This window comes from Psammomys obesus, unplaced genomic scaffold (genome assembly GCF_907164565.1).
Source record: "Psammomys obesus unplaced genomic scaffold, mPsaObe1.curated_primary_1811, whole genome shotgun sequence".
NCBI classification, from domain to species: Eukaryota; Metazoa; Chordata; class Mammalia; order Rodentia; family Muridae; genus Psammomys; species Psammomys obesus.
Window position 1 is genome coordinate 12,730,624 of NW_026596046.1, and position 15,050 is coordinate 12,745,673.

The window sequence follows — 15,050 nt, forward strand, 5'->3', positions numbered from 1 at the left end:
ATGAGGGTTTGTGCCTAGTCTTACTGTAACTTGGTAAGACATGCTTGGTTAATATTCCTCAGAGGCCTGCTCTGTTTTGAGGGGAATGGAGAAGCAGTGGATCTGGGGCAGGGGGGGGGCAGGAGCAAAAGTTGGCAGGATTACTGCGAGGAAAGTAGGAAGGGGAAAGTGATTGGGATGTAATGTATGAGAGAATAATAATAATAATAATAATAATAATAATAATAATAATAATAATAATAAAAAACAGGAAAAAAAAAGTAAAATGAGGTCACGCCAGGGAAGGGGTCCTGTGAGGAAGTCAGGAAGCTGTACTGAAAAGAAAGGATGCTGATATCCACAACAGGATGTGAATTCCAGGGAAGGGCTTGGGAAACAGGAAGCAGGCAGGGTACAATGGGGCGCTTGAAGAGTAGAGGACTGGCATGCAGAACAAGGTAGGTGTGAAAAGACCTCCTCAGAGAAGACACAGTGGGCTTTGCCACCGTCTCGTTAAGCAGCAGGTGGCAACAGGATCAGATGCTGTTATCGGTTATTTTTCTAGTTGCCGTGACAAAACACACGACTGAAGTGACTTGAAAGAAGGGCTTGTTCTGGCTCGCGGTCTGAGGGAACCATTTGCCACGGTGGGGAAGGCGCCACGGCAGACATGCTGGGTAGCTGGTTGGTTATATTGTTCCCATAGTGTAGAAACAGGAAGGATAAATATTTTCATTAAGCCTGGGGCTGACTCCTGGGATGGAACTACCTGTATTCAGGGTGGGTCTTTCTTTTTGTAGCAGCCTTGACACACTCGTTGTTTTAGTGATGATTCTAAATGCCATCAAGCTGCTAATGATGGGTTTAGGTTAGAAAGGGACCCGGGGCAGATGGGAGCTGGGAGAGGCCAGGGACAGGAGGCAGCAGCAGAGGTTTAGTGCAGAAGGGCCAAATGACCACAGTGCTGGGCCCTGCTGGGTCAGGGTGAGGTATCAGGGCAGAGCTGTGTTCTCCCAGTGAGGCTCCACCAGAGCAAGTGCACATGGCTCAGCAGTCCTTTCAAGGACACTGAGAGGCCCCTTGTCTGTCGGGGTGAAGGGTTGAGACAAGAGTGCTCAGCTTCTCACTGCCCCTCTCAGAGCGAAAAGTCAGGACTTGCCCTGAGGATTCTGAGCCTTGACACAGGCAGTTACCCCAGTCTCAGCAAGTCAGGACCCACCAGTGCTGGCAGGGAGCAGGCGCTTCCTCCGTTCCAGCTGCAACCCCTTTGAAGACGCATGGTTTCAGGGGACATCTGTGCTACTGCAGAAGAGTTTCAGTACACTCCACAAAAGGTCGCTTAGCACCTCGTGCTGCCACTTGTTTTTCAGGAGAGTCTATTCAGCCAAAGAGGCAGAGTCACGTCAAGCTTAAGGAGACAGGCATTGATTTTCCACATTGGTTCAAATGTCTTCCCTTTCCATCTCTAAGTTTGATTTCCATATCTGTAACAAAGGACCAATGGCTCATAGTGCTAGAGAGATTCCCATGGGATAATGGATGAGAGCAAACATTTCTGTTATGGCTTTTGTTTTTGGAGGTGGTAGTGTGTGCATGTATGTGTGTGTGTGTGTGTATGTATGCACACGTGCATAAGCAAGGATGCCATGGCATGTATGTGAAGATCAAAGATCTTTTTGTCTACCCTGTGAGTTCTGGGGATCAGGCTCATGTAGTCAGCTTGGCAGCAAGCACCTTCAGCCAAAGAGCCACCTTTTTGCCCCTGGATTATTTATTTCAGTCCCAATGAGCCATTCTTTCCTCTAGGTAGCCTTTCATAAATTCTACATACACTGAACAGCTACTGGGTGCATGAGGGTCACGCCAGGGGCCAATATATAACTTGTTGGCATGAAAGGGGAGGAAGAAGAGTACTAGGCACTAGGATGAAGGGGAGAGTGTGGCGACCTCAAGTATGGGATCATCATGACAGAAGCATCTCAGGGCCAAGGCTTAGAAGTAAAGAGATCTGGTGGCATGTTGAGATCTCAAATCGTGCCTGGGTTTGGCAGCCTCCCACCTGGAGGGTGACACCACAGCTTCATAAACCCAAGTATTTGTTTGTCTGCCATCTGTTTTATCAAAATGTGCTTGTGTGACGGCTGCTACAAGCTGGGGACTTCCAAGGTATTCAGAAACCAGATTCTATGCTTTCTGTCTCTCATCTTCAGCAGAGAGTTACAAACTCAGCCGATGGCTAGCTTTGTTGGCAACAGATCTTCAAAGCCTATTCATTATTATTATTATTATCATCTTTTTTTTTTTGTGGGAGAGGATGTTTTTTGAAAATTGAACCACATCTCCAGACCCCCACATAACCAAAGCATAGCCTTCTACTCTGTATACGATGATAAATAGTAACACCAACCTGAGGGAATTGCTGTAAAGATGAAACCAGATCTCCCATGTGAAAGCCAAGTGGAGCTAAATGGCACAACCAAGATGGTACAACAGAGATGTTGCTAAGCTGAGGTACAGTTCAGGATGTCCCACTACAGACAGGCTGCTCTACCGCTCTCTCCCTAAGAAACCTGGGAATGCTATGTGGTGGGGTTGAAAGACTGCTGTAGACAGATGTTCTGAGCATGGCCCCGGTAGATTGTACAAGAAGAAAAACCTTTGAAAGCTCCAAAGGGATGCGTGAGAAATGGCCATTGAGATTCTGAGAGGCATGCATTGCTCTGATTATATTTGACAAATAATGTTCTGTGCTCACATGCCTGAAGACCACCAGGCTTTTGAGATTATTTTGTGTGTGTGTGTATGAAGTAGATGAAGAGTTAGTGTGAGACACCAGCATCATTGAAGGGTGTGTTTGGTGGGCATGTTCCTATGGCAGAAACATCCAGCTCACAGAGGAAGATAAAGGATGTAATACAATGGGTCCTTCTCTGTGGCCAGCACCTGGATGGTTGTTCGGTAGCATAATAGCTCATGGCACTGGAGTCTCTCTTGCAGAAGTCTTCTGGAGACACAGCTTTCCTGCCCTGCTGGAATAGCTGGCCTGGTCCATTCGTGGGGCAACTAAGTAGAAACTGCTCACTGTAAATGAAAAACCATTACTCATGGTAGTGTGTCCACACAGATACCATGCTTGACCACTTCTGACCTAGTGAGTTCTGAACCCATGGAACCAAATGCATACCTCTCATCCCAGCCCAACTACGGTACTCAGTGCTCATCTTCACTTGGGTTTGACCTCTTCTGTTGCACGCCTCCTCTAGTAAAAGGTAAGTTCCAGGACACAAGCCACTGAATCATTACCATGTCCACAGACCCTAGCAGGGAGGGGCTCCTTAAGTGGAGAAGATGGAGCAAACCTGGGAATGCACTCTGAAGTTGTGACAGCCCTCAGCTCAAGATCCAACGGAGCTCTGCCTTTTACCCGCCCTGGCCCTCCACAGGTCTGTCACTGCCTGCACCACTGCCTGTCTTTGCTGCCTTGCTCATGAGGTCATTGACAGCCCGGTTGTTTACTTTTTCATCTTTGCATACCCCGAGATGAAAAGGAAGGCTTGCGATTATGGTTTGTGGGAGACAGAACCACCACCTGGACAAAGAACGATCTGGAAAGTTCGCCACTACTGGGGATCAGGGTACTCTTTTGCCAGACCCACTCTGATGCCACCTTGATAGATTATTGTGGGTCTGGGGCCTGAATTTACAGTCAGCTGTGCTCTGAAGATAACAGCAGGCATTGCCGTCCAGCTGGCCAGGGACTGCTGGAATCTGCCAGTTACAAAAGTATACGTAATTTACACAATTGGAGGGGATGATTCCAGCTAAGGCAGCCTCCAAGGACATACACTAGCTGGACCTGTCATCTACTAGTGCACTCCTCTTAAAAAAGAGGAGTTTCAAGGCCATCAGTTGGCTCACAGCACTTGTAGATACAGAGAACATTGGAGCAGACATGACATTGGGTTATTAAATTAGTGTCTTTTCAGAAATAGAACTGGTTCGTTCTGCTCCTCATGGACTCCCAGGTTTGATTAAGTGTCTCTGCAGGCAAAGCTTTTTTTCCTCAGGATAATGCTGTCATAGAAGAACTGTGTCACAGTCTTAGCCTTGTGGAAACATGGCGGGGAGAATGGAGCAAGCTTGCAGCCGGTGTGGAATGAGACGATGAAGGAGCATGGGGTTAGTCAAGGCCTGTGAGCATCATCGGCCACAGGTGCACTTCATCCTGTTGGTGCTTTCCTTGCCTTTGATTTGACCTCAGGGAAATGCTGACGGTGCGTTGGAATGCAGTCCATGTCACTGATAGAGGCTGGATTAGATGAGGTTCATACACCTTCCTTCCATCCCAACTTCTCTAAGAGGAGGAATGCCAGCCTGGCTCATGCCCAGGTACCTGTGGGCCAACTTCTCATGTCTAAACTCCATCAGGTACTCTGGCAGGTCCAAGCAAGTTAGGGAACACCACAAATAGCTCCCTTGGTGTGTGTGTGGAGGGGGAGGGGTCATGGAGCAGCCTGAGTCTGCTGGGCTGTATTTAATATTACTGTCATTTTCTAAGTCTGTAAGGGACCATGCTGAGAGTGGAGACAACCCAGAAAAGATCTCTCTCAGTTGACATTATTATTTGCACCTTCCCATTTTGTCAGAAAAGCTGCATTTGTCTTTATTTTTCTTTTAAAATGCATAGGGCTTTGATGTTTCCCAAAGTGAGACTTTTATGTTAGCTGCCAGGATTTGCTCAATAAATGGTGGCTGCCTTCGTTTTGCATTCATTGACTATGTCTGGTCATAAGTTAAGCACAGGGTTTGTGTGGACCACTTATGTAAAACTCTCAAGTCCTCCAGTGGCCACCCTTTCCCTCATCCCATCACAATATCCCTGTGGTTCTGACCATCAAGCTCTGGCCCCTTACCTTTTAGCTGCTGGAAACAGGAGGCACTGCTGTCTGGCTCCAGAGGGTGTCTCAGGACCCCATTGCTGGGCTTGGGCCTCTCATATTCTCTTTCCGGGAGCATAGCCTGCTCACTCTCCATGCCGGGATCTGAGTGTGGGGGCAGGGATTGTGGGAACCCAAACATCAAGAGGGACGAGAAGAAGAGCAAGGCACCGCAGAGCAGAAAGCCGGCCCACCAGGCTCCGATCCAGCGCGGGTCATCAGGAGTGATGTCCAGGTTACCTGCCGACAGAAAGGGCACAGCTTAGTGGGCAGGTGGGCTGTGAGGGCTGTGCTGAAGAGAGAGATCCAGTGCACAGTGTTCAAGGGGTATAGAAGTTGATGGGGTGGGAACGGTGAGCTCAGAAACTATCTGTTCCATGTTGGTGCTCCTGTTTCTTCCATCGCTGGGGATCAAACATGATTCCCCTTTAATTTTCTTGTCTGTTCTGTGCTTATAATCTGTCTAAACAAAAACAGCGAGGAACCAGACAGCCAAGGCTGGAATTGACTCATTTCTCTGCATTGCCAAGCTGAGTGCACAGAAACACAAGCAAATATCTACTAGTCAAGGGTAGACTGTCACCAGGTACATGGTTTCCCACCAGAAAGAGTTGGTTGGAAAACTCACTCCATCACTCACAACACGAATTAAATCAGGTTCATGGCCAAAAAGGGAAGGTTCAGGATGCAGTTCAGGAAAATGGACGGTTCAGGACACCTGCATTAAAATCCTACCCCCTTTGAGACTTTCTGAATTCTATGCTTCACTTTACTAATCTAAAAACCCTCATGATGACGATAGTACCTAGCTTGTAGAGTCATTTGGAAGGGTCCGAAAAACCACACCAGGTATGTGTTCGCATACTTGGCGGACGTTAGTCTGTCATTTATGGTGGGGTCCTCTGTCCCCAAGCTTCCACTGGCCCAGCTGATTCAAGTCTTGAGGGTAGCCCTTGGCTTGGCCCCAGCCCTCAAAGAGAAGGCTCTGGCACAACCTCAGCACTCAAAGGCACCAAGTGTATCCGTGCAGTTTGGCTGCACAGATCTGGGCTGCTTGGTACTAGTGTTTCTTTGATTTGCCAACCGAAGTCATGGGAACAGAATGGAACTGCTTACTCCTTGGTTCTTGCGTTCCCCTTTACAGCTGCCCTGCAAAGTGGCATGTCCAGGGTGGCTACCTAGAAATGTCTCTGATGATAAGCTGTGCTCCCTGAGATTCTTGGGGACAATAGTATGTGAGGCAAGAACAATAGGGCTGCTGGCTGGGACCAGATGGATGGGCAGCTTGGGGAAGAGTGATGACTGCAGACACCAGATGAGCATTTCTCCATTTATAAAGTGGCCCGCCCCCCAAAGACTCTTAGTGACAATACCAGCCGTTACTTTCCCTGGGTTTCCTCTGCACTGGGACTTACATACAACATGGACCTTGTTGTTTCAGTAAATTCTTCCTACAAACCTATAAAATAGGAATTTTAATCTCTCCACTTTTGATTACAGAGCCTATGTTCTTTGCCCAAGTTCATATGAGTGTGGCCTAGAACACAAGGGTCTTTATATGGAGGCCCCAACACTCGGGGCTACTTTTTAGATTTTTTTTTTTTTTTTTTTTTTTTTTAGTTTTAAACCCCTTTGTGTTCCCTGGAGGACCTGGGTGAACATCAGATTTATGTATTCTACGCAACGAATAACCCATGGCTACCAATTGTTCTGGTAATGTGCAAATTGGCTTTGGAATACTGATAACCTCTACCCTCAATACCCTGACTGATGCTCAGTGGCCCTCACCGTGCTAAGACCAACCATTTGCTCTTGTGTAGCTATGCACAAGAGAGGAGAGAGCTGCAGAGGGTGGCTGGGGAGGACACTGAATCCCAGCTCTGCAGCTCACTGGCCTCAGCAACCCTCCCCCAAGGCCTTTCATCATTTGTGAAATTGGAATGCCACCCCTGGAGTGGCTGTAAGGATGAAAGGTAACAAGCAAGAATTCCTTGGCACATGCGGGCTCCTTGGATATGGCAGCTCTTATTATTTTCCCTTCTCCTTTTTTCTAAGTACATGAATGGGCATTTCCACGGATGGGTTTTATTTTTAAAACAGTATGCCAGGGCACAGGAAACCCAAGATGATTCTGGAAGTATCTTCATGCAAATGAGGAAGGAGAAAAGGAAGTACAATTGCCTGCGGTGGTTGAATAGGGCTGTTTTCACTAGTCACTGTCTGTGCTTCTTCACCTGCTGCCAAGCAGTGGCTGTAAACAAAGAGAAAGGGAGCCACCACTGCCTACAGGCTCCAGATGTGGGCAAAGACAGAGAAATCCTAGCAGTTGTTGGAGGGAAACAAAATTAGTGCTGTGTAGAAAGTCACAGGAAACCAGTGATTCTCTTGAATGTGAGAGAAAGCGTCCCGGGGAGATGGGCTGGCATTGGCTATGTGAGCTGTCTGTATCACCATCTCTCCTGTGGGCATGCGTGTACAAAGCCGACTGTCTGACCAAGAACTAAAGGACAGCAAGGAACGTGTCACTGGGGTGAAAACCATAGCATCCCTGCCATTTGGGTCAGGCCAGAAGAGGCTCATGTGAAGGTATGTGGAGGGCAGGATTCACAAAACCACAGGTGGCTCTCTTGGGACCTACAATTCCCCCCCTGTGCATTTTACTTACACAGGGCATTGTGGCAGGAGAGAAACAGCACTGCCGAAACAGACACTGCTCAGCTTCAGCATGTTCATGGGAGAAGGCTTCGTGAGTGAGTTTCTTACTCAGGGAAGCCAGCTCACGCTTGAACCTGTCTCAGAACCACCCCCACCAGTGTCCACACCAAACAACAGTGCTGCGTAGATAAATGCCTGTGGGCTTGAAGGTGCCTGTTGTAATGGGTGTGTAAATGTGCCTGGAGAGGCCGGAGGTCAATCCTGGGCATGATGGCTCTGGAGCTAGCTACTCTGTTTGATGAGTCAGCTCTGACTGGCCTGCAGCTCACCAATTTGGCTATGCTGGCTGGCCAGCAAGCCCCAGGGATTTTCTTGTCCCTACTTCTCTAGTGCTGGGGTCACAAGCATGCACAACTGTGCCTGGTCTTTTTATGTGGTCCTGGGGGTTGACCTCATGTCCTGTGAGGCCAGCGTTTTACCAACTGAGTTATCCTTCAGAGTCCTCAACATCGTCATGAGGAATTTTGACTACTTAACAGTGAAAAGAAAATCTCCCTCAACTTGCATGGCAATGCTCAGGAGACACGGTTCTAGAACGGCCGATATTGAGATAGAGGTCTCTGTGTGTGCCGGCAATGAACTGAACAGCAGATGCCATTCACGCCTCTGTGCAGACCGGCTCTTCTGGACAAATAGTGTATGTCCCCTGCCTTCCACTTTGTGAAGTGTGTCCACATACTAGAATTTTACAGGAGGACATGCGAGCAGGGGAACACACATCACCTCTGAGTGTGACTGCACAGGACTGGTGTGTGGTTCCCAAGTCTCTTTCTCCCAAGAGGAATACGTGAACAAGCTACGGCGAACACAGTGTCCCCACTGATCTGCTCTGGATATGTGACAGAAACAAGGAATAAACGTCTACCCTCCTAAGCCACAGACTGGGGGGGTATGTTTGTTACTGCAGCAGGACCTGGCCTACCCTGAGCACAAATGGCTTGGGAAACAGACACCCTTCTCTGCACTGACAGCAGTCTTCAGGGAGGCTTAGGACAGTACAAGTACTGTTGCAGGCTGGAACAGGGGCAAAGCTTGAGGATCTATCCGTTCTCCTACCCGGTTCTAGTTCCCCTATTGACCTGTAAAGCTTGTTTCCAGCCTGTTTGAAAGTGGCTATTTACAAGATGTCCAGAACAAAACTGAAAAGCACCGATCTGTCTCATCGACTCAGATACAGAAATACACCAATGACGTAAGACACAGGAATGATGGCAGCTGTGGATGAGAATAGAGTAGGGGTAGTGAAGGGACTGCCTGAGCTGGGCTGTGCTAGAGGAAGCAGGGTAGACAGAGAAGGCACTTACTGCCACTTATCTACGCTTGTGTTTTGTTTTGTTTTTTCCTAACAGCTGTTTGTCACCTCTGCAGAGAACAAGTGACTACAAGGGTCCTATGAGGACTTTGTCCCCATTTCCAAGGTAAAAAAAAAAAAAGAAGAAGAAGAAGAAGAAGAAGAAGAAGAAGAAGAAGAAAATCAGGAGGAACAGGAAGAAACCAGCATACAGCTGATTAACAGGCCAGGCCTACCCATGAGACTATAAGGAGAGTGCCTCAAAGCAAATTGGGGACAGTTGCTTCTTTCTCCTGGGCCGTACTGAGGGCCATAATGGGTCTCCTGGCATTTTTAAGTTCATGTACCTTATTTGCTTAAACTCCATTATCAGAGTTTTGCTATGGGACTCGGGAATTCCAAGAGCGTCATTAAGTGACAAACCTAATTAGAAAGTGAAGGTGGGGAGTGTGTGGAACAGTCCAGATAATCAGTCCAAGCTGAAGAAGCTGGCCTCAGTGCCAGTGCTCTCAAAAGGCAGAACAGGAAGCCTGGCCAGTGACCTTTTCCCACAAGTACACAGGCTATGGTGTCTTGTACCTACTAACACACAGGCCCGCGCCTGTGTGCCTTCCCACAAGTGTCCATAGGGGTGCTGGTGAGGTTCCAACAACGAGGGGAAGGTTTCTGTCCGTGGGTGGGGGCAGCCTTCTGGTTAAGTTCAGGTTTCAGGGGGGCAGGCTGTTAGGCTGAGTCAGGGCTGAAGGTGTGCTGGATCCTTCAGTAACTGAAGACGCTAGCAGGCCTCCCAGACGCCCCACTAGCTCTAACTTTGATGGCACACTTCCCACATGCCAGCCAGTGTCTGGGCACTCTATGTGTTCTCTTGCCTGACCCACGCAGGCTCAAGAAGAGGAAGGGCTGCCCTAAGATCACAGAGCTCATGGGAATGTGGTCTGGATTCACCGGGCTCTGCACTCTTCAGACAAAACACAATGCTTTATCAAACAGAAGTCACACTCCTCTACAAGGTCCCAAGCTCCCGACAAGGCAGCCCGTGTGTACCTTTAATAACTCTTTAATCATGGCAGCTGCTGTTCCTAATCCCCCTCTCATAACCCCACACTGGCTGATTCAATACTTAGGGGGTACACCCTGAAACCAAGTCCTTTCTTCCAGGTTCTGTTCTCACTCAAATTTTACCTTTACCAAGATGTTCTGAAAAGGAAATTCTGGAAGTCTCATCGTTTCTTCCCCCAACGCTCACAGGAGGAATCTATTCGCCTTGTGAGGGGCCAACAGAGCCACACAGGATCAAACGCAGATGAAAGGCAGCAGCCACTGTGTACTGCGCCTAAGCCAGACCAGATGAGCCTCTGGGTAAACTGCCTGCTCCCCGCCTCTCTAGGGGATCCTCTTCCAGGCTGCTGGCTCATTCCTACAAGCAACCTGCTCCCCTATACCTGCCGCTGCACTGACTCCCAGCTTTCAGTCAGGCCTCCTTTCTCTTTGCAATGTTACCTCCTCAGCCCCTGCTGACAGGTCAGGGGAAAGGACACTTTCCCTCCATCTGTCTCAAAGCACAGGCCTTCTGTGGCTGTCTTTGCCACCTCCACACAAACTCCAGGCCAGAGATTGCCTTCCCTGCCTGCTCCCCAGCCCCAGACTTCAGAGCTGCACGTGCGGCTAGGCATACAGACATTCGCGAAGAATGTAACGTTTCTATATGGCAGGCAGCCCTAAAGAAGAGAAGAGCTACTTGAGGAAGCAAGGACAAGATAGAGGGCCCCCTAAAGAACGGAGAATTCCTGGATCAAGATATAGCCAAATGAACCCAAACACGAGGAGGTTCTGCCACAAGAGCAGAAACAATAAAAATTGCTTGGAAAGGAGATTTTCCTGGCTGATTCCCTAACAGAATTAGTGGCGCTCTTCTGCCCTCTAGTGGGGATAATAAGTACCGACCTTCAGGTACCTTCTAGAAGCTGTGACTCACCGACACCCCCTTTTAGCAACAGTTCCCTGTCACCCTGTGCTCAGGAAGCATGCTACTAGTAAGAAGCCCAGACAGTAAGAAAAAGTATCCACCTGAGGTATACGTGGGAGGCATCATTGCTCACCAGCCTAGACGTGTGGAGGAGGCTGCTTTACTTTCCACAGGGCTTACGAGAGCAAGAAGAGATGGCAAGAACGCTGGGGTCTGCCTTCGAAATCTGAGGTGCACAGGCTAAATGCTCCCTGCTGCACTCTGCTGGCCGGGTTCCTCCCCTTCCCAATCTGGGATTTGGTTTCCTTGCTAATAGAATGAAAGATCTGAAAGAGAATGCTGCCCACAGTTCCTTCTGGCTCAGACATTTTGGCCACGCCTAAGGCCTTGGTTTGATGGGTCACTACTGATATGCCCAGTACAAAATCACCGTATGCGTCACCTTTACAAGGCAGCTTCCTCACGCAGCATTCCCCTCCAGCCTCTGGACAACGCTGCCTTTGGTACACCCGTGGGAGCTAGCTTTTCTGTCTGCACGTGCTGGCAGCTGACTTTTCATATGACGTTTCCCTTGCCAGTCCATCCTTGCTTGCTAGGAGTGGATTTCAAAGGGCCAGGCTGCTGGAAGACAGGAGCCTCTCCCTTCCTAGAGAGGTCTAGAGCTTGGCAAGAATAAATAAATAAGGCTGCATCTGATTTTATTTTCTACTTGGAAATTTGTAACATCATTAGCGACAAGTAAATATATCAGTGGGATTAATGGAGTGAATCACAGAGCAACTTGATTGGATTTAAGACCACATTATTTCTTTGGGGTGAATTAGTAAATTTAGCACTGTCAAGAGATGATGGATTGGGAACCCGGGGACTGAGAGTTCTTATTGATCCCGAGAACAGATCAGCTTAAGAAGCAGCTACGGCAGCCCCCAACCTCTGCCTGCAGAGAGAGAGAGAAATGAGATGCGGCTTTGTTACTGATGGAGTTTTGTAGAAATCCAGTGCTCTCTTTTAGGCAGTGGCTGCGATTGTTGTGGATACATTGGTTAGGCAGATTTCGGGTGGCGGTTTGAATAAAATGGGCTCTGTAAGGCCCCTAGGGGAGTGGAGTCTTATTGGAGTAGGTGTGTCACTAGGTCGTGGCTTCGAAGTCTCAGAAGCTCAGGCCAGGCCCAGCGGCTCAGTCTCTTCCTGCTGCCTATATGGGTGTAGAACTCTCAGCTACCTCTCCAGCACATGTCAGCCTGCATGACACCATGCCTCCTGCCATGATGATAATGGACAGCACCTCAGAACGGTAAGTCGGCCCCAAGTAAATGTTTTCCTTTAGAATTGTTGCTGTGGTCACGGTGTCTCTTCACAGCAATAGAAACCTTAACAAAGACAACCCCCAAATCCCTGCCCCAACCTGGAATTAATATTCTTGTATAAAAGTCCTTCTTCTTAACTGTGGGCCTGCTGTTTTCCAGCAAAGGACACGGCAGACAATAACACAATGTCACCTTGAAGACTAGCTTACAGAATACGATGGCTCCTTGCCTCGGGTGCTCTCGATTATCCTCTCTACAGGATGACTGATGGCAGAGTCCAGGAGAGAGGACCAGGAGCGTCAGCCTGGCCACTGCCGCCATGGACTCTGAGGTGGAGCCTGTCCTTGGTCCCTAAGAGGACTACAGGTCGGGTTGGTTACTTGGTTGCATCCAACTACAGCTGAGACCCTGAGGGACTCCTGAGACCCAGACCCACTGAAGAACCGTGAGACCACAGCCAGGTGTGGTGGCACACCCCTTAAATCCCAGCACTAGGGGGGCAGAGGCAGGCAAATCTCTGTGAGTTTGAGGCAGGCCTGTTCTACACAGCAAGTTCCAGGACGGCCAGGGCTACGCAGAGAAGCCCTGTCTCGAAAAACAAAACAAACAAACAAACGAACAACAAATGAAAAGAACTATGAGACAAGATGTGTCCAGCATGAGTCACTCTGCGCATGGTGATACTGTCATGGACTTGCTTTGGTAATGAACTAGGATAGGACAGGGTGCATCGCTTCCAACCAGAGGCTGTAAGAACCAACATATAAGGTGTGAGGCCATTGGCTCCCTGCCTGGAGACTATAAACACCGAGATCAGGACACAGGTCTGTGGGCCTGGGCCCTGGAATGGTGTGGTAAGCTAGCTCCCACCTCTTTCCAACACCAATCTGTGTCCAACAGCTGATCTACAAAATTAATTTTCAGGACTATTTGTCACAACACAGCCATGATGGGCAATCCCTTTTGCCAACCTGATGGGAGGTACCTGGGAAACAAGCCTCTGGGCATGCCTGTGAGGGACTGTCTAGATTTGGTTAACTGAGGTGGGAAGATATGCCCACTCGCCCACTCACCCACTGTGGGGTAGCAGCATACCCCTGGTTGGGTTTCCCCCAGCATGAAGAAAAAGCATGAATTTGCGATGCTTTCCCGCCCTCTAGTGGTAAGAGGAAGCAACAACTCTAAAGTACCTTTAGGAAGGACTAGCTTAAGGAAATGTGATTCCAATACCCAACAATTATTACTTAGCTGTAAAGAAAAGTGAGATATGGATAAATAAGCAGAGCCGGAAATAATCATTGTGAGTGAGGTAACCTAAGCCCCATAAGAGAAGCGCTATGTTCTTTCTCGTATGTTGGTGATAGATCTGAAAGCTTGAATATGTGTGTTTAAACTGGAAAGCTCTAAAAACTAGAAAAGGGCCCTGGGGAGTGGGGAGGGAAGATCTCACGGGGGTGGAACATTATTTGCCGGTCATGACAAGGCTGTTGTGCACACAGACTCAGTGGCTGTGACTAGATACACAAGGGACGGACAAAGATCAAAGTAGGCAAAATCCCAGCATGCACTGGGGGTGCTCATGAAGTCTTGCTCTTAGCTGAGAAGCTGCTGTCAACTGATGGTGGCTGTGGAGGAAGAGGAAGTGTTCATCAGGTATGTGGCCCCTGCAAGGCTACCCATGCTCTATCCCATGCACATACAGGTGGTATGAGAGAAAGCTCATGAAGTTGTGAGAGAGATGAGGTGGATATGGAAAAGAGAGGGAACAGGGGGTGGACTTGATCCATCCATCATTATATGCATGTATGAAATTCTTGATTAAAAACCCCATTGCCAAGATGGCAGAAGACCATGAAGAGCAAAGATGATGGTTCACTGCTCCCCACTTCCCGACGACGGCTGCAGCGTGGTAGGAGCCTCACACTATGGCTGCTGAATCTTCCTCACCAGGGCGGCCTTCTCCAAGTTATAAACCAGAGTAGTTTTCCTCTCCTAAAATGCTTCCTGTCAAGTGTTTCAGTTTGCTTTTCTGTTGCTGAGACAAAACACTTTGACCAAAACAACCACCCCCCATAAACCTGGGAAGGAAAGGGTTAATTTCATCACACATTTTTTAGTCCTAGTCTATCACTGAGGAAGTTAGGCCAGGAACTCAAGGCAGAAACCTGGAAGAAGGAGCTGAAGCAGATGCCATAGCAGGATGCTGCTACTGGCTCAAGCCCAGGCCTACCTACCTAGGAACAGTACACAGTGGTCTAGGCCCTCCTATATCAGCCAGCCATCAAGAAAATGCCCCGCTAGCATCCCTGTCGGCCAATCTGATGGAGGCAACTTCTCATTGGAGGTTCCCTCTTCCTGAGCGTGTCAAGTTCACAACCAAGATTAGCCAACCCCTGAGACGTTGTATCACGGCAATGAACGAGATAAGTAACTAACAAGAACACTATCGTTTAACCTGACAGCCTCACAGTTTAGCTGCAGATGCACAGGTGCAAAGCCCAGAGCAACTGAGAAACACGTGTCTTCTTCCCGTAAGAACACAGCAAACTTTGCTTAAGATAGTTTTATTTTCACTTATGGTTTGCATGTGTCTTGTGTTTTGCACGTGTCTGTGTGTACATGGGTCTACACACACACTTTTGGGAGATGGGAGATGGGGCCTTGTGGCGAAACTTGCTTTGTTGTGGTGTGCCTTTGAAGAGGATACAGGGACCCTGGCTTCTTCCTCTCTCTTCCCTTCATTGCCACCATGTGGTAACTAGCTCTGCTCTACCACTATCAACAAGTATCCATCTATCTATCTATCTTTCTATCTATCTATCTATCTATCTATCTATCTATCTATCTATCTATCT

General features: G+C 48.5%; 1 protein-coding gene across 3 annotated transcripts in view; it reads right to left on the reverse strand.

Moving 5' to 3' along the window:
- Positions 1–15,050, reverse strand: part of Slco3a1 (solute carrier organic anion transporter family member 3A1) — a 279,274-nt gene that overhangs the window by 60,038 nt on the left and 204,186 nt on the right. For all 3 annotated transcript variants that reach the window (XM_055623272.1, XM_055623273.1, XM_055623271.1), the window contains exon 4: positions 4,893–5,156. In XM_055623272.1, coding sequence (XP_055479247.1) covers positions 4,893–5,156 — 264 coding nt within the window. The remainder of the gene's footprint in view (positions 1–4,892; positions 5,157–15,050) is intronic.